Source organism: Centrocercus urophasianus, unplaced genomic scaffold (assembly GCF_019232065.1).
Source record: "Centrocercus urophasianus isolate 14NV4802_14NV808 unplaced genomic scaffold, USGS_Curo_1.0 seq_17, whole genome shotgun sequence".
Taxonomy (NCBI): Eukaryota; Metazoa; Chordata; class Aves; order Galliformes; family Phasianidae; genus Centrocercus; species Centrocercus urophasianus.
Window position 1 is genome coordinate 6,929,485 of NW_024884722.1, and position 20,532 is coordinate 6,950,016.

Here is a 20,532-nt window from a genome sequence, read left to right on the forward strand (position 1 = left end):
AAACATCAGGAGACCAGCTTGGAAGTACAGAGATCTTGTATCCATCACATTCAACACCTTCTTACAGTGCCTGGTCAACGAAGGTAAATTGACTCAACAGAAATAAGTAATCAGATAGGAGAATTCAAGCATTAAAAGTGTGTTTTCTGTAAGTTTAGAGACTGCATAAATTCCAGAATCAATCCAGAATCCTAAAAAATTCATTTAAGGATTCTGCCGCATGCCAACATTCTTAACAATTAACATGAATATTACATGAAAATATCTTAATAATGTCTTCTTATTACAGAAGAATCTTTTGCAAAGGAAAACACAAAGATTTGAAGGTAGGATTTTAACTAACTGAACAGTTCAGGGAAAATAATTTTCAGATAAATAAAAGACTGAGGGAATGAGCAGAAGAGAATGCAGGGAGACAAGGTCAAAATATAGCACAAGGCATTGGACTTCTTGTAACAGTTCAGCAAATTTAGTATAATCCTTGAGTAACACAGGAAAAAGAAAAGAAACTGAGATCCAAAATAGACTCTTTTCTTCAGCATCAGGTGTATTATCTGACTACATTTCCTTGAGATCTACTAGTTTAGTATGCATGGATTTTGAGAGGCTACAAAAATGGCAATGTGGTTAAGATAAAAAATAATTATATCATGAATACTGACTTCAGGTAAAGAAAAGGTAAAAGCAATTCCAGAATGAGTTGGAGATCACATTAAGCAAACACACAGTCATGGGAGACTTAATGGTGCCCGATCTTAGAAGAAAACTGAGGATGTGGATCAATGAAGGTAACTGCAACACTAAAGGAAAGAGTCAGAATCATTCAGTAACAGAAAACTCATCGTGCAGTGAAGGCAATTAAGGTCTCCAAACAGAAATGGAAAATGTTCGGAGATCTTGCAGAAGGAAGAGCTAGGAGGCAATCCGGTTCATAGCAAAGGCAGAGCTGAAAGGAGAATAGCAAATGTAGCCATACATCATTTCTGAGAACTGTTCTTCCACCCTGTTCTAAAAAACGATGAAGGAAATTATATAACCTCTCCAGGCAACCACTCCCAGTGATTCCGTTTTATTATGAGAAGCTTTTCCTGATACTAAGCCTAAACCTTCTCTACTACAATTTAAGTCCATCACACCTGTGCTGCCTACAGTGCACACAACGAAAAGGTTATTACTCTCCTGATTGCTACTAACATTTTGCATATTTGAAGGTTATTATTTTGTCTTCTTTCAATAGTCTATCCAATTCCCTTGGCTCTGATTGCTCACATTGTTCTGATCTAGATTCTCTCTCCTCCTTTGCAGTGACTCAGATTGGACACAGTACTTAGGCAAAGTCTTTCCAGTACCAATCAGACTTACAGATACATCATATGGATTATACAGATTTGAAATTATTACAGGGTAAAATAAAAACATTACTAAGATAAAAAGAAAATGAGAATTAAATGAGAGCTCAAATAACAACAGCTTTGTACATGCATATCCAAAGTATTATAAGTTACAAAGGAAACAAAGCACCCTTACTTTCTGGATGATAATGAAAAAAAGTAACAGGTAGATGTCTCTAAATGACATTTATGCTCCTGAGTCCACCTATGGATACTATAGGCCATACAACCTGCAGAACAACCTGCAATTTGTTCTGTGTGATTGCTGTTGAATTGGCTCACAGGCTGCATCTATACTTGATACTGCACCTTCTCCAGCACTAATCATACAGGTAGAAATAGGCTGATTAGCCAGCAAATCTATCCTTCCCTATCTAGGAGAATGTTTACTTTAATGAAAAGATAATGTGGGATAACTTCTAGTTATCATATTGTAAACAAAACAACCAGATCTGTTATTGTTATATACAAAATTAATAACAAAATATTATGTAATTAGTATATTCTTTGAAGTACTTAAAGTTCAGCTCTCCAATCAGGTTGTACGAACAACACTTGAAACTGTAACTTATACAGCATGATTTTTTAAATAAACAAATAATTCAAGTATAATGGCTTTTGATATCACCTCTTGCCAAATATGCAATGCCTTCATGTTCAAAGAGAACAGAATGACCATTCTAAGGACAATTTCATCACTGTCTTCAATAAGTTATTGCTCTCTTACAATGGGGCTTAATTTATACTGAGTCTAAAATTGGGAACTGAGAATATCAAAGGCAATCTGAATTGGTAAGAGTCTGTTCCTTGTTCTTAGACATTATGTCAACAACACAATGAGAGCTGAACGCTGACAAAGCATACAACTAGTTTCATTTTGTACAAAATAGTGAAGTATGCTTAGCTTGCAGTTTCAAAGATTACTCATTGAATCATTCAAATTAAACAAGAAAATGAACACAACTTAACTGGAATTATTTATAAAGCAAGCTAAAAAGTTCTGACAATTTATTGGCCAGTGAAACCAGCAACACATCTTATTAGTATAAGCTTCAATTTCCCAAACTTCATAAAACTCTGGTACAGGACTTTAATGCGTTTTAATAAGTCACTTTGATTTCCAATAGCCATTCTCGGCATAATGATAGCTACTGGTGTTGGTGCATAACGTCCAATTCTGTAACTCAAATAAATGAGAACAAGTCACAGAATCACAGAATTGTAGAGATTGGAAAGGACCTCTAGCCATCATAGAGTCTAGCCCGCTGCTAAAGCAGGTTCCCTACAGATGGTCACAGAGGGAGGCCTCCAGACAGGTCTTGAGTATCTCCATAGGAGACTCAGATGAGCTTTGCTTATAGTTTTCACAACTGCCTGAAATTCAAAACTTGTTTAATGTACCACAAATATTTCTTGCTGCTTACTAGAGAAAGGCCAGATTTTATCTGAATTCCCAAAGCCTTGCAATTATCTTACCTTTTCAGAAGTAGAGATCAGTCTAACATCTGTGACAATTCTACAAGAAATACAGTAACTTGATGGAAAAAAATATATGATTGAAAGGATTACTACATGCTTTTCTGCAAAAATAACTTATAAAGAACACAGATTTGGAAAAAAAATTATAATCCTAGTCATACTGCATAGATATCAAATGTATGATCAAATGAGCAAATCTGCACTTGGTTCCTATGCAGACAGCAATGCAACTGCCTTTACTCCAGCAGATGTAGCAGAGTAAATACTACTTTTCAGAGACTTAGCATAGCAGTACACTAGAATTTACAGTACTGTCTACCTTATCTCACAGGCTTGATGAAAGAATCCGTTCCTGTTTCAGAATAACATAGGGGCTATGAAAAAGCTGAAAAGTAGCCAGAAGTTAGGGAAAACAGGACAGGAAAAAAATTATTCTTGCTTAATGTACAGATTAACTAAAATGACTGGCAGCAGCACAGTGGAAGGAAATCTTCAAAAGCGATTTAAATTTGAGGAAAAAAAACCCAAAACATTCCTTACAGTGGAATATGAAGGCAGCCTAAATGATATACTGAAGAACTGAAGAGCAAAAAGCAGCCATGTCCAGAGAAAAAGAAATGAAAGAAATAAAAAATGCTTTAACACTGAGGGCACTGTGTAGAAATACGTATCATGTCTATTGATGTAAGATGCTACTTTAATTTTTTATGATTTCAGTACTGAAAAGTACTGGAAAAAAATATGGTGGTATCACAAAATATCACAATATTATCAAACTCTGAACAGAGAGCTTTTGATGTTTTCTTTCTCTGTTCTTTAACAGCCTGTGCTACTTGGAACTGTGAGCAGTGGGACCTTAGGAATTCCTTTTTTTCTTTACCTCCCTTGGATATCAGCCACTTCACTATACTCCTCCCTTCCTTTTCTCCTCTTGGAATATGGAGGCTTTCTGCTCACCTGACTCCCTTGCCTCTCCTCAACTGGTGAAACTTAAGGGTATGTAGGGAAATGGCATCTCAGTGAAAGTAGATTAAGGTCCAGACTGGGGCTGCCATAGGCAAAAAGGACCTTTTTCCTCTCCAAATTAAGGCACAAGATGCGTATCATAAATACCAAGCCACAACAAGAAGTACTGCTTCATATATTTAGAATTAGGATAATCAAATAAAAAATACCAATATTTTTAGCATATGTGGTTCATGTAATGCTAAAAGTGAAGGAGGGCAAGGGGAAATCTAAGTTTGATTTCTTCTGTGCTAAGTTTAAGCTGACAGTAAGATATTTAAGTGTTGATATAAGACCAACATGACAAAATGGATGACAACACAAAACATGTTAATGTCACGTTATAAAACAGTTGCACAGAAAGGCAGCCTGAAGAGGTAAAGAATGAATGAATAATATTAGTTAAATTGAGAAGAGCAAAGGCTAGAGCTGAAAACCCATTCAGACAGCAGGAAACAGAAGGAATATGATGCAGATGACTGTTTTTTTTTTGAAGGAGTTATTATAAGGATACTGTCATTTTGTTGGCAAAACATTAAGAAAGATAGGCTGGCTCATTGAGAGTCCAAAAAAGCAAGAGAGCCTAAAATTTCAGTGCTCCTCTGTAGTCTTCAAGATTTTATTTTAATCTGTTGTAAATTGCAGCTCACTCAAAGTAGACCCAAATACTATCAGTTGTAATGTAGGCATCTAAAGTAGGTATATTTTAACTACAGTATAATTTTATTATGTATTTACGAATACTGTTTCCAAACACTGGTCAAAACGTACCTTCCTACTGCAAAATAAAACTCTACAGTAAAACAATTGCCCCAGATATTAAATAAAAAAAAAAAGGAAATAAATAAGAAGAGATAACCAAAGTGGCCAAATGAAATTATCATGTAGGCAGTCATATGAATATTGACATGTAACAGACAATCAATATTAATGTGGAACAGCAGCTGTACAAAACCAGTGTCCATGGACCCATGAACCAGTACAATGTGATTGAAAGCACAGTGTCAATAAAAATACATTAATAACATCGAAAGAATTGGTGAGTAGCACACAACTTAAAAAAAAATGATGTGAGGAACCACAGTGCTCCTGATTAAAACTGGAAACCCTGTTATATCAGTGCAAGTTCTCCACAGTGCCAGGGGAACATTTGGAAGGGAGTTACTGAATATTATTCGTTTTACCTGAAAGACCCCTAACTTCAAATAATCTCAACAGACACCAGATACCAAAAGATTATAAAAACAATTTTAAGATTAAGTTATAGTTACTGCATGTCTTTTGCTTATGCACTGTATCCTGAAAATATATGTGTGATCCAAATTCCCTTCAGCCCAAACAAGATCTGAGATTAAAAAACACAATGGCAACTACAGCTTCTAGTGTCCACTTGCAAATTCAGGATAGACCTGGAGTAGAAACTCAATACGCCACTTTCTTGCAGAATATACTTGAAAAGTCAATCAATATGCTGAATCACATTCATTTAACACTCAGCACAATGCTTTGTTTTGATATAGATCACTGTGTCGTAATTTCAAGGATATTTTGAATGGCCTCTATTCTGTGCATAACTGTATATTAGTTAGAAAAAGCAACCCTGTGTTTACTGAATACTAAGCAATTACTAGAAAAATGCTTAGTCTAGGAAGAAATAGCTAACAAAAACTATGAAATAAAATATTTTAGTATCCCCTTTTAGCGCTGTATAAAAGATACTAGAGAAGAAAACATGGCAATTAACTTGTGATGTTTACTTCTAAAGTTTAATTAAACAATCAGTATGTACAGAATTAGTTTGGATGCCACAGCTCCCACTCATTGCCTCCCTCAGAAAAGACAACAGAGAAATGTTCTCAGGTGTCAGCACTGAAACAATGAGAACACATTCCAAAAAGTTAACTTTTAACTACAGTGTATTTTGTCCTCAGTCTGTGAGCTGGAGAGATCTTCCGTTCCAAGATAAAAGGAGACAGAAGTAAGGTGAATGACGGGGATGAGTTTTTTGTCCAAAAATAACAAAGCTTCTCCAAAGAGATATGGCATTTTTATGCACTATCTAATGCAAGTATTTAAAATATATCAGCAAGAATAATTCTGATTGCTTCCTGTGCAGTAGAAGGACAGAGAGCCTCAATTTGATAAGTACTCAAGAGTTGATACTTTTTTTTTTGCTATGAATCTGCTTTTCACATTGCTCACTTCTCTATGAACCTTAGAGATTTGATAGAGTATATTTAATCTTCAATTGAAAGAGGCTATTGAGAAAAGTGAGAGAAGCTTTGAATTTAAGAGGAATTGGCAGCAATGAAAAGAAAAGTACAATCTTGAAAGATTTCAGAGCTATCACATCTCATTCTCAGGTCCCACCATAAATAAGATAAAGTAATAACTGTAAACACAATATTGTAAATAAAAGTAAAGGAACAGAGGATTAGCATCTATCAAAAGACCAACTTAAGTTAGATATTCATTATCATTCACATATTGTAATTCTCCTTCTATTTTCAGTTGAAACTTCTAGAATCCATTTCATGCATTATTACACTGTTCCAATATTACATTGCCATGCATATTATTATTTCTTTTTCAATGGTCTGCAATTACAATAAAAGAATGCAGTAATGTAGCCATTACCTACAAATGACAATATGCGGTATACTCAGTGTTCTTTAAATCTGTACATATAAAACACTGAAATGCTACTCTCAGCTGCTTTATTTATTTGTTTGTTTGCTGAAATCTCTGCTAATTAAGATAGATGTTAACTAGGGGGCACTGCGCACTCGAAGGACTGAGCATGAGGTTTGTTTTCTCCTGCGACTTGCATTCCTCCAGCTCATATCCATCACGGAAGGAGCACCAGGTGAGCTGGCTGTCACTCCAGCCGAGGCTAATAGATTCTTCAGTGGCTTTTGTTACAGCTCATGTCATGCTATTAAAACTATGCACCTTGAAAATGGCATAACATACGTAGCTGAGACTTGTCAGCTCCAGGTAATCAGACACTGCTTGGTTTCAAAAGCAGATGCAGATGAGACTAGCAATATAAATATGCAAATCAGAACGGTCCCTTGTCAGCACCACTGTTCCTACCTCTAATGGCCCTCGTAGAAAGTCTGTTTGCTCAGCTCCTACTTCCAGTGCTACATCGACAGAAGCAAAGGGGCGGCTGGCCATCTGCTGTCGCTCTCGCATAAGTTGCTGATGGGGAAAAAATGATGTTTTAACATTAAAAAGCACACCAAATATTAGGCTTCCCTACTATACCTCCCCTTACAACATAAGAATGCAAATAGCATGCAAATACTGATATCATATTTTCAATATTAAAGGGAGAAATTTATACCAATTGATCAACATCAGCATTTACTTGAAGACTGAGCCTGGAGAGTTTATGTCGTCTACAAATAGTCTTTCAGCTAAAGCTCTGATGAAATCTCGAAATGAAAGCTCCCCTAGCAGGCTATTCATAAAATAACTTTGCTATTTGTGCAAGCTGGAGACAGATATGGGAAATGGTTGGTATAAATAGTTGAAGTCTAATTTCACTGATAAAGAATGCATCAGAACACCTGCCAAGAAAAAGCCCACTTGGCCTTCAAATTTTCATACTTTACTATTAAACCAGATGGAGCTAACAGTGTCAGGACTCATCATTTTATACAGCATCGTTCCTGCCGTTACTTAAACATGAAGAATAATGTGTTAGTATTGGAAAGACTGCATCAGTATATGTGAGTATGATCAGTTATGCTCACAGAGCTTGTATAATCCCTTCCAATCATACCAGCATGCACAGAAGTCCCAAGCAAAACCACAAAGCTAACTCATATTTCTTCCTCAATCTGTAATTATAATGCTTATTAAACCATGATGAATAAAAATGATGACCAGCAGTAGATATTACAGATCTTACTCCACTGGTTCAGTGCAACTAATAAAAGCATTATTAAATATTTAAAGTGAATGAGTCATGCAATTGAAGGCGTGTGCTCCTTCAACTGAACAGGATGTCACAGCATCTTGAGAAGACAAAACGCTCACAAAAGTGTTTTATTAGAAAATATCTCATTTTCTTTGTGTTTTTCTCCTTACTGTTTATCTGGGAAACTTAAAACATTAGAACCTGGCATTTGAATGTTAATGACACTGGCACTGTGACGCACTGCTCATAAAACCCTTTGAAATAGTAAAGGGTATACAAATAATTCTGGCAGCTTACTAATAAACACTCTTGATTTAAGGTCTATGACACAATGACACAACAACCACCTCGTTTTGTAATACCTTTCACAGAATCACAGAATCACAGAATTGTAGGGGTTGGAAGGGACCTCCAGAGATCATCGAGTCCAACCCCCCTGCCAAAGCAGGTTCCCTACAGTAGGTCGCACAGGTAGGCATCCAGGCAGGTCTTGAACATCTCCAGAGAAGGAGACTCCACCACCTCCCTGGGCAGCCTGTTCCAGTGCTCCGTCACCCTCACTGTAAAGAAGTTCTTGCGCACATTTGTGCGGAACTTCCTGTGCTGCAGTTTCCAGCCGTTTCCCCTCGTCCTGTCTCCACTCACCACTGAAAACAGTCTGGCCTCGCCATTCTGCCCCCCCACACCTTAGATATTTATAGACCTGGATCAGGTCCCCTCTCAGTCTCCTTTTCTCAAGGCTGAACAGACCCAGTTCACTCAGCCTTTCCTCATAGCAGAGATGCTCCAGGCCCTTCACCATCTTCGTGGCCCTTCGCTGGACTCTTTCCAAGAGATCCTTGTCTTTTTTGTACTGGGGAGCCCAGAACTGGACACAGTACTCCAGATGAGGTCTTACCAGGGCAGAGTAGAGGGGGAGGATCACCTCCTTCGACCTGCTGGACACGCTCTTTTTAATGCACCCCAGTAAGCCATTGGCCTTTTTGGCCACAAGGGCACACTGCTGGCTCATGGCCAACCTGTCATCCACCAGGACACCCAGGTCCCTCTCCGCAGAGCTCCCCTCCAGCAGCTCATCCCCCAACCTGTACTGGTGCATGCAATTATTCCTCCCCAGATGCAAGACTCTACACTTGCTTTTGTTAAACCTCATCCGTTTTTTTTCTGCCCAGCTCAAATACAGCTTTCATGTATGTTTTTTCTCAACTTGCATTTTAACATTGTCTTTAGAAATCTAAAGAAGCACCCAGACCATTAAAATCTAAACAGTTCAGTATTCTCTTAACTCATATCCTGTATATTCCAAAGGCCCTTTTTTGTAGCCATGCTCTGAATCTTTCAGTAGGCAACTGCACCATTGGGTTCCCCACATATCATACCAAGGGGATGACTGAGACGTATGTGAATGAAGAATAAAAGAAAGCCTATTTTGAATATCCAGATGGTTAGAGATTAATTTTTTAGCCTTCCATTTCAAAATGAAGCTGATGGCTTCTGCTTTGCTTCAGGACCAATTTGTACCAAAACCAATATCTTTGTATATTTACAGACAGGAAGAACTACTATGGCTACCATGTCTCACCAGCAACTTGATAAACAACACAAAAAAAAAAAAAAAAAAAGTAATGTGTAAAAATACCGAGTTGCTAAATGATAAAATTACTGTATTTAGCTCATTTTCTTCCTAAAATAACAAAAACAAAAGAAAACAATGTTATTAGAGCAGTCCTACCATATGGACCTCATTACTGTACTGTATGCCTACGGAGCTATTGGCAAATGCGTATTTTTTAATGGGAAGCCAGACATCATTTTAAACAAACAGAACTGCTTGGAAAAAGTAGTTAATTGAGCAGAATAACGTATGCTACAAATGCACAAACGTTTATTTAAAAGACATAGTTGATACAGAACATAAAGGAATGAGTATTTTATACGCTCCTTTTTTTTTTTTTTTTAAGGTTAGAAGTTTTCTTCACCTCTGCTTTTAGCCATTTGTTCTGTAAAGCATTCTCATTCACAAGGCAATAGCTGAAATTTTGATATTCTGTCATGTATGAATAAAACTATGATGATTAATACTAAGAAGATTCTTAATTAGTTCTGTAAACAAGAATGAAAATTTTAAAATGTTTAGCTATCCATGAAGTGCTGCTGAGTTTGGCAGCTGAGCACTTGCAACGTGAACACAAAACTCAAAATATTGTTTCTTTCTGCTCAGCATTTTAAAGTTCCTAATAAGGTGCAGAAGAAAAATAGAAAATAAGGGGGAACAAAGAGAAAAGCAGTAAGATGTTATGATGTTTAAAATCATATTTGTGGACAAAAAAGGAACTCACACCTTTTGCAGCTGTTCATGTATCAAGACTAGAACAAACAAAAAGTTCCAGTTAAAGAAAATTGTGAGTATGGTATGCTACCACAGGTGGCAGTCAGGTATGACAACCCATGCTCCAGCCACAACTAGGATAGGACAAAACAGGACAATATAGCACGACCATCTAGAAATATGTCACAGAGATATATTTGCCTGAGTATACAGTTATGTTTTGCTGTTGATCAGAACTTCTCTGATAAATACATTTTGAAGAGAATAAAAATGTTCCAAAGAATCTTCTGTGAGAAAATGCATAACTTGTAAAGTTCTTCTTAAGAAGAAATGTCTCATTTGAATGCATTGTTTGATTACATCTAGACTCGCCTTCAAAATAATTAGCACTGCCTTTTCTATGCTCTTCTAAAAGCCCTATTTTGAAAAAAAGCATTAGATGGTAGGAACTAAGATAGGTGTACATTCTCTTTGTAACAGACATTCATGAGAAACTGATACATTAGGATAGCTGAAGAGGAGGAGAACATTTTTGTCATAAGCAGATGAACAGAAAAGCCTTCTCAAAGATCCTTCTGATGCAGATGAAAGGGTAGCTATAATTTTATCAATAGCACAGTTGTACCTAGGTTTGCATCCTTCATACCCTAGATTTTAGTTTTCTTCTTTCCGTTGAAGCATAATTACTAGCAGCATTATAACAAGTCATGAGTTACTCTGGCAAGACAAGTATTCAAAATCTCGAAGAACAGTGATTCTACAATCTTTCTGGCAGCTTGTCAGTGACACTGTTTTCCCAATTATCTAATCTGAAATTCCTATTCTGCTTACTCATCACTCAGCTCTGACTCCTCTTCTTCTGCTTCTGTGCTGTTAAACACTGATGCAAATAACACCACATTGCTACAACAAAAGCATTAAAATGTCCTCTGTTACATGAGATTTCAAGGAAAACTGATAGCAATATAAAAAAAATCATAAAAACGTCAATGCTAGTTGTATTAATTAATTTATGGCTGCATTGCATTTGACAAACTTCTGGGGTAAAAACAAGTATGTTAAGGGACAGCCCTGCAAAAAGACATTCTCTATGAGCCATACAATTCAGTCATATTCCTGAGGTATTTTATTGCCATATCTAATCAACAGAAGTAACCTAAATGGGTTTAACGAATACACAAATCCAACTGGACTACGGGCATACTAGTTAGCAACAGAATTTAATTATCCTCAAAATTCCTAAATTCTCATTTTCAGACTGAACTGTACACAGTGATAATTCAATGCAACTCTGATTAGTAGCTTTAATTTGCACAGAGTGCTTTCACTGTAACTTTTCTCATTGTAACTACTGGTGGTACAAATCTCTTCAGATTAAATTAGGTATTTACATAGATGGAAAGAAATTTCTCATTTACATGTTGAATGACCTACCTGATTAATTTCCAAATAAGCTGATGTCACTGAAACAGTAGGTCACTGTCATTAAGCTATTTTATTTTTGAAGTAAAATAAACTCACTATTCCATTATTGCAGCAGATAAGGTGACTTTAAGAAGCTAACAAAGGATACCAGTGGAAACCAAGAAGCAGGAATAAGCATGCTCATGACAGCAGTAGTAGTTTTACAGTCTAGATTCACTCATTCTCTTCACCATGAACTTCCTAAATAACCCTGGCCACTTGCCTTCCCTGTGCCTCATTCCCCATTCTGCTAAGTGGAAGTGCTCTGACCCAAGAGTGCATTCAGGAAGAAAATGAGATATTAAAAAGACGGCCATAGACTAACATGCTATTTGCACTGCAGAATAGACTCTACAGAAAGTTACTAAGATATCAGAGCCTATTCCATGCCACTTTCTTTCAAAATTGTCTGAAGAAAAAGTGCTTTCAGGTGTGTGCAATGTCTGTCTTGAGAAAGAAAAAAAAAAAGAGAGAAGAGATATATTTCTCATCCTAGCATTGCACTGAATAAAAGAAGGGTTATTTAAACTAGACATAGTCTAGCAAACAATAGCTAAGACATACTTAAAATACAGCGTACACATCCCAAAAAATAACCGTTCCAAAAGGTCAAGTTTTTATGTATCCTTTTTGGAAGCCAAATACCAGTTGTCTGTAATTTCCCTTGAACAAATAAAAAAAAAAAAAAGAAAAAAAGACAAGCCCGGAAAAGGTCATTTTGTTGCTAGATCCAAGGAACAGACTTTTTATGTACTGCACATTAGGAAGCAAAGAGCAAAACATGAATCTGCTGTGACTTTAGGGTAAGGATGTTTCTCGGTATGGAAGAGAATTCCCACCTCTATAAGACTGCAAGTATAAAAAGCTGTGTAGTACAATGGAAATGGCATACTGGTTTATGTTCATTTGCGAACAGTTTATGGTTACAGTGAAGTTCTGATCTACCCTTCCGGTACTTTCCCTAAGGATTAATTTAGCATATGAAGATTTTTTGGGTTTGAAGAATCAATAATAAGCTCAAAATTCAATTCTATACCACAACTCACTGCTTTCAAATCTAAGAAGCACTAAACAATACCTAATCCCATGAATTCATGTTGTGCATTTACGCAGTTCTGTAACCATAGTCATTTTAAAGGATCATCAAGACTTAAGTCTTCTTGCAGGCCTTGCTAACTCCAGCACTGTACTCTTAATCAAATAGGCTTAGAAAATCCTTTCAGCAAACCCTTATTATTTTGCTAATAGCCAGCAGAGCCATTTTCAATTCACAGAAAGTTTCTAAAAATACTTATTCAGCAAACTAATGCTATGTACAAAGGAAAAGAGAACTAGATCCACTAATTATAAATGTTAAAATGTTTCCACATAAGTCATTCTACTGAATTTGCCCAAGGACAGTTATTTATAAATGAATATATTAAAATATGTGTTCAAATTAATTATTTCGGAAAATGAAAGTGAGATTCAAGTACCATATTATGCAAACTACTCTTTGGAACTCTTTCATTTACAGTGATGTCACATAAAGAAATGCTTTTTAAAACATTCTCTAAAGAATTATTAACACTGACAGCGCAGTACTTCAGTATAAAGTGTCATGTTTATAAGTGGAATAGACAGAGTATGAAGCTACCTTACATCAAAAGGTTTTCAGAAGAAGAATTGAGTACATCCTATTCATTTTATTAAGCTACTGTTTTTGAAATGAGGCATCATTAACACCACCCCCTATTATCTCAACTGTTAAAAACGGCTTCAGTTATTTACCTTAAACAACAGACATAAGCTTACAATTGAAAATAAAATTTTCAGCTGCTCCTGTAGCAATTCAGATTTCCTTGAAGATAGTAAATATGATCTAATAAAAGAAACTGGGTATAAGGGGTACCAGATGAGATCGGTTTGTCCACCTCTGTACATTAGTCAACAGCAAGTTGCAGCATGACTAAGATCTTCCCAACAGATACAGAAGTTTCCAAGGAAGGCCCCAATAATGGGGCTTCCACAGTCACTGCAGAAGTCTGGATTGCCTAACAGCCCCTGGGCCAGAAAGGTCTTTTGTAAAATCTAAATTAAATCTCCATGCTGACATTTAAGCCAATTGCTTCTTGTTCTGTCTGTATCTGAGAAAAAAATAACACTCTTCTCCTCCACAGGAGCTCTTCATGAATTTGAAGCTTCCCTTCAATCCTCTCAACTTTAAACTACTGTAGGGATACAAGTATTTTGTCACCACTTCCACTCCCAGTTTCAACGCTCCCATATGCATCTCCAGCTGCCTTACACTCTCATTAAAAAGTGGAGCCCCAAATCCTACACAGCAGAACAGAAGGCTCAGTTCTACCACCTTACAGATCTTTTTGTTCATAGCATTATGCCAGATCTGTGCTGGAATCCATTATAATTCAACCTCATTTTCTGAATACTCTTACCAAGGTTTTCACTTGGAAACCTTTCTGAAACTCATTTCCCACTACTTTTTCCTTCTTTTTTTTTTTTTTTTTTCCTCTTTTTTTTTTTTTCCTCTCCTCCTCCTTTCTGCAGATGCTTACATCTTCCTCAGAGAAGAATCTTTCATTTGACAATTACAGAATACCGGAATTGTAACTTTCCAGTCAATTGTTTCAGATTCTCCCACCTTCTTCTGTACAGATTGCAACTCCATTCTACAATATGTCTGCACACTTTCAGTTCAACTATACTACATATGCAATAACCTTGGCTCGTCACAAATAAACACCAGAATCAGATCACAGCAGAATCCCACTTAATGTCACTTCCCCCATTCCACTCTGGACTGCTTGGTACGACCTACCCTAAGCGTATAGTTTTACACTATAATCCAAGTGTGAATACCCTTTCAGGATGTTTATGAGAAAATGAAGTGAAATACTGTCAGAAGGAACTCTGTATCTTGCTTCTTTCTTCTCTACAATGTCTGCATGCGCATTGTATCAAGAAACCAGTTTGGTTTGGCATTACTTGTATAATCAATGAAAATACAGATAGTATAATTAAGAAGTATACAAGAAAATTAAACTAAACAGGTTATCACACTAAAGAAAAACGGATGGAAAATTTACCCCTGACCTTAACTCACTAAGAAAAGTCTCCAAAAGAGATCCTTCCCCACTGGCAGTCAGCTCTTAAATAGGGTCTAGGAGAGGTGAAGCAAGGCTCCACCCCTTCCAGTAGCACAGGTGAACTGCCTTCACCTGTGCTCCCAGGTCTGACTCATTGCTCACCTCAGGTGGTCAATCAGAGGTTCAGGCTGTGATTCAGCAGTTCCCATACACTTGTACATGACAAAAGAATACTGAATGTCACCCTCACTTTTGCTCTCTACTAAATTATTAGAGAATGTTTGAAAAAAATTTTATTTTAATACTTTCCTAAGAATTAGTGATAAATTATCTGCTCTCCAATTGCCCAGCCCTTGCTTTTTCTCGTTTTTTTTAAGAAGGAAATTACAGTTGTCCCTCTCCAGCCTTACTGAATCTTCTTAATCTCAGAGAAAACCCTGTCAGGCTCTGTGATCAGATCAGTACATTAGACAGATCCTGAAATATTCCAGAATAAGTAGAATTTGGTTATCCAATCTGAAAATATTTAGCAAGAATCCTCTGCCTCATGTTTCTGTATTACTGCTTGAGACCATATCCCTTTTTCACTGTAGGTACTTACAGGCTTTTGAAAAGGCCTTAATTAAAACATTTCTCTTTCTAGAACAGAAAAAGTCACCAAAATGGGGTGCATGTACACTTACTTCAGAGATTTTCAAGTGCAAGACCAGTGTATTTTCATTTGCAAATTGTGCCAAGACAACAACAACAACAAAAAAAAAAACAGGTGATGAATTTGTTTCCCAAGTGAACTGAAGTGAAAATGTGTTGTTCGAATTATAACGGCCAAATTGAAATTCTGCCAATTTAGAAAAAGCTGCAACCATACCTGAAGCCTGGCTCACACCATGATTTCAGGTCAAAATCTTAAGATTTTTTAGATGATTATAAATCCAAGGTACATATTTACTTTTTTTTCTTCATCATTTCCTTTCCTTTATTTTTTTCTATAATGAGTTTGTACCAATTTTATGAATTTGTAAAAAAAAAAAAAAAAAAAGGTGAAATAAAAAATGAGCATGAAAACTGTGAGTACTACTTCAATACAGGTGAAGTTCGCCTTTATCATTTATCATTTTTGTTGATTATTATTTTTTTAAAGATGAAGTTTGTCTCCAATTCTTTAACACCATTTATTATTTGAGATTACTCATGCACTGATAGAGTAACAATGTAAATGAAATGTGAAGTGCAGCAGTCTTAGCAATTACACAACACAAAGCACAAAGCACATCACCATTAAGGAAGGTAAACTGGAGATGTGATTGACATCACAGGAAAGCCTTTAAATGCTTTCAAACTTAATTCTTCAAGTACTAAGCTAAATAACTATCAATTTCACTGCCTTGCAAAGAAGACCAAAAAGAGGTGCACTTTCCAGTACCCTGCCAGCATCAGGTTGGAAATGTCCTCATCTAAACCGGTCCTCAGTGAAAAGAGCTGTAGAGCCTCACCACTGCAAGCCACGCTGGCATGCCACACTATCTTGTGCTTCTGAATTTGGTGAGAAAAATTCCTGTAGAGAATTCTTTAAAAAGCTGGAGCTGTGTTACTTCCAGTTATACTAGACTTCAGGTTAACTGCCTTCCACTTCCATTTAAAAAAAAAGAGACTCACAGTGACACTGACAGCCTTTTCATTGTAATAGTTCCATCCAAGATCAGTTCTAAAAGCAGTATGTTTCACATCAACAGCCATTACAAATTTTTTTTTGTCATTGTTTACAATTGTTTGTAGCCAGTTTTAAGTTACATCCAAGACCAGGAAGTGTGAAAAAAAGTGTGGTTGATTTGATTGTGCAGAAAGTCTTGTCCATCTGGCAGCTACAGAGAGGAGGCATTTAGCTAATCAGTGTAAAATGAGGGCACTGATTTGAAATTTGGGTACTTATCCAAATAAATATTCCAAACTTCACAGATTTGTTCACCATATCTAGCACCTCCAGGTCAGCAAGAACTTGGCACACAGTGCTCGTGGGTATGGCATGTGGCCATAGCCAACTCATTTTGTGCAGGGGAGTGATGCCTGTGAAAGAGATGCAGTTCTGCTTTCTGACCAGAGTAATAATATGAATTAAAGCAGCTCTCCTTTGTTCATGATGTTTATTAAATTGAGACAATTGATATAGTGGATGTGAGAAGTTACACCTCTTAATGGTGACTGCTCAAGAATAGCTGAAAAACAAATTGCTCATAAAGCTTTCAGCTCTGGCTACAGAACTAACAACTAACCCCAATCCTATCACTTGCCTCTGAAAGAAACCAAAAGATTTACTCTAAGCTCAACTATCTAGAACAAGAAAGTACTGAGAAAAGGAAACTGCCAAGGTAAGGAAGTCTGAAGCTTGCAATATATTAGTGGAGAATTAATTTAGGAGTTGAGCTGCTATCTAATAATCAACTGTTATTGAAGGGACTAGAACCTGTCTAATCTCCTAAAATATTCAAACTTCATCAGAATTTTAGAAACTGAGGATTTCCAAGTATTAATTACCCTAATCCTACAGTCTAAAATAAAGTTCTGGAATATAAAGCCCATTACTAATTGCAGCGGACCATTCTGGCAACATATGTAGTACGAAAGGTCAAGTTGTTTTTATCTTGATAGTAATATGGTGCACACATTCCAGCCACAAACATGGAAATTGGACTTTTCTGGTAGTATCCCTAGAAGAGAGTGAACCAATCTCTGTATATACTCTGTGGATTAAAAAATACTGTGAAAGGGTTAATCCCTCACCAGTGCCACAATGAGACTTTCTATATAAAAGTGGCAGAGTGTAAATCAAAGTACTCGGGCAGTTTGAGCTCCAGTCAGACTGTTTCAAAAGAGAGAAGTGGGACGATTTAGAGTTCATCAATTATATCACATCAAATTAGCCTCCACCACAGGCTTCGCTCGACAACTTTCATCTATTCTAATTTACAATAGAGAGGACAGCCAAGTACAGGATTGTGGCAATGACACCGTCAAAGGGAAGCATGGTAGTTCTGCTTCTCAAGAATGATAGGCTTTTCCAAAAACTAGCTTCAACTGGGTCTGAATCTCTGGTCAGGTTTATTTTCCTTCATTTGCTCTGCTCCTGATTTTAGGAAGCATCGTGCTAAACATCTTTTTAGCAGTCACTGCCTTTCTACAGACACTGCTCTCTATCTCTCACCATCATACAGTGATTTACCCTCGCAGTTAAATCCTTAAAATAGACAAGTACACTACTTGAATGCCATTGTAACTGTATGTGGTAAGGACATAGGTTAGCTATTTTAAAGGGGAATAGCTATCAGCAAATTTGCCTTCCAACTGAGAGACTTTACATGTGAATTCATCATAGTTATTTGAAGACACTGACAGTGCAGTAACGTAAACTGCAGCACAACACAAGAAAGCATTTCAGTATCCTATGGAGATATCATTTTACAAAACATTTTAATATTAAGAATCCATCCTTTTGCTGTAGATCTCATCATAAGCATTGTGCATCATTTAAACTGCAATCCAGAGGCTTGGATGGATTCAGATGGAAACCAGGCCTTGTGCTAGCCTTCTGCATAGGGGTGAACTCACACAAGAAGGATGAAATGCGTTTCTTATTGCTTCTACCAAAATAAATCCTAAGAGTCCAAAAGAGCAAAAAGACTGTTTACCTTATAGCAATCAGTTTACTCCTAAAATAACATTTTTTTTTGTTTGTTTAAACAGACAAATTAAAATAGGCCTTTAAAAGTACACAAATTTCAATGATTACTTCACCAGGATGAGCAGGCTTCAAAACTATATTTCCATGCTCTTCCATCACAGTTTCTATGCACATCTGTACTACATGAACCAATTCTGTACTTGATTTTCTTCTAATATGGCTTGTTTCCAAATGAAGTATTGCAGGCTTTAGGCAAGTCAAGGTCATCTTTCCCTTTCCCATTACTTTACTCTCTCCCCAAGGTTGACTTTGCTGGTAAGACTTTACTGTGAACTACTAATAAGCTTTTAATGGCAGTCTTCAAGTTGTTTTAATAGTTGCATCAGATTAAAATACTTAGGGACAAGTAAATTATCAGAGTTCCTGACAGCTAATTTTTAGAGACTATGAAGTGAATTCTGTACTGGTAAATACTAGGTAAAAACTTAGAAATGTGATCGTCGATTTTTATATTAATTTGCTCCTTCTTTTAATATGCAATGTTATAAAGCTTCTATAAAGAAAAATTGAATATAACAAAATATACTCATGATTTTCTCTTGCAAATCTGGAAATAGGACATTCTTTATCCTTCCAAAATATGTCCCTTTCTGTGTGAGAATTGTTTACCTTCGTTAGAGAGTGCCATAAATTTTTTAGGAATGTGGACTTGTTTTTCATTGCTTGTTCCAGCTGGAGACATATTGGTTTAAAATGTCAGGGAACCTACTATGTGTTAATGGATTTTATATGGGCATCTGCTAAATGCTTTCAAGTTTACACCACCATAATATATGAGACAGCTGGAATTTCATTAATTGAAATTTATTTACCTAGGAAAAGAACAACAACATCCTTAATTGAGAGACAAAAGAAAACAAAGTTATGATCTGAGTCAAAGGTGCCATACATCTCCGTCATTCTGCTCAATAGATCCACATTTATCACAGTGCAGGCAAAGAAAAGACTCACCCTTGGGACTTCTAAAACAGAGCATGACAACTGTGATTTGCCTAATTAAATTTCCTTACTCATTTGGAGTTGAGGGAAATATGTTAGTATACATGTTCCACTCCAAACTTAGGTGCTTTGGTTTTGGTTTTGTTAGTTTTGGTTCTTCCTGGGGCTTTGACCGCCTAGTATCTGTTTTGGTTGCTTTATTATGAACATATGAAAAGTTACATCACAATCACACAACATATTGCTCATAGGTTCCAATGGCTTCAGGTTATGACATCAGGAAATTAGAAAGATGTTTTTCGTTATCTGCATTAAGATTAAATCACAGAATACAAGTTTTTAGCAGCTTCTCAGCTACCTGGAAATCTTGCTATGGTTGCTCAGTACAGTTATGCCTTATGCCTCAACTATAGGGAGTGCAGTGTTGCATACTCATTTAGAAAGACCAATTAAGAATCAGAGACCAGAACTCAATATAGGCAGCTTGGAGAAGTTGGGTTATGTGTTTTATGTCAGTTGTAACTTTTCTTATGGGAAACATTAAATCTTATGTTAAGAAAAGGTAACAGGAAAATCTAACAGTGGAGGTAAACTCCTTTATATAGGAAAAGGAAGACCAAAGAACCATACTTAGTAGATTATTAAGATCAGCATTATTACATTAAGAAAGTACACAGCCATAGGCTATTGTAGTTATATCATGTCATTTGTGCCCTATATGGCCATTTTTGAGAGTCAGTAACAACGCTTAGGTATGTAGCCCCAGAATGACCCTAAACATAATACTGTCATATTATTTCTTTGTCCAAACTTATACACAGTTCAAAATGCAAAGAATGATACTGTCCCCACAGTTTATTTCAGTAACATACTAAGAATACATAGCTGAAATACTCTATATAAAAACCCCCAAGCGGGTTTAACTTTTACAGTTTTGGTAATGCTCCAACACAAAAGGGAGCAAACATAACATCAGCAAATGAGTTTTATGCAGGGAAGAGGAAATTCTTGTACCGACAAACTGCAGATTGTTAAGACTATAGACTTCCTAGAAAAAATAAAAATATTGAAAAACTATTTGAATATTTGCCTTCATAAATAATTTTGCAGCATGTTGTTTCTCTTCCATTTCAATTTTAATGAAGGAATTCTATGACTTCAATAGTAAAGATTTG

At 36.4% G+C, this 20,532-nt stretch overlaps 1 protein-coding gene across 3 annotated transcripts in view; it reads right to left on the reverse strand.

Moving 5' to 3' along the window:
* ATRNL1 (attractin like 1) overlaps nucleotides 1–20,532 on the reverse strand; it is a 427,623-nt gene that overhangs the window by 109,051 nt on the left and 298,040 nt on the right. For 2 of the 3 annotated variants that reach the window (XM_042818665.1, XM_042818667.1), the window contains exon 27: nucleotides 6,972–7,079. The exons of the other annotated variant lie outside the window; for it this stretch is intronic. In XM_042818665.1, coding sequence (XP_042674599.1) covers nucleotides 6,972–7,079 — 108 coding nt within the window. The remainder of the gene's footprint in view (nucleotides 1–6,971; nucleotides 7,080–20,532) is intronic. 3 annotated transcript variants of the gene reach the window in all.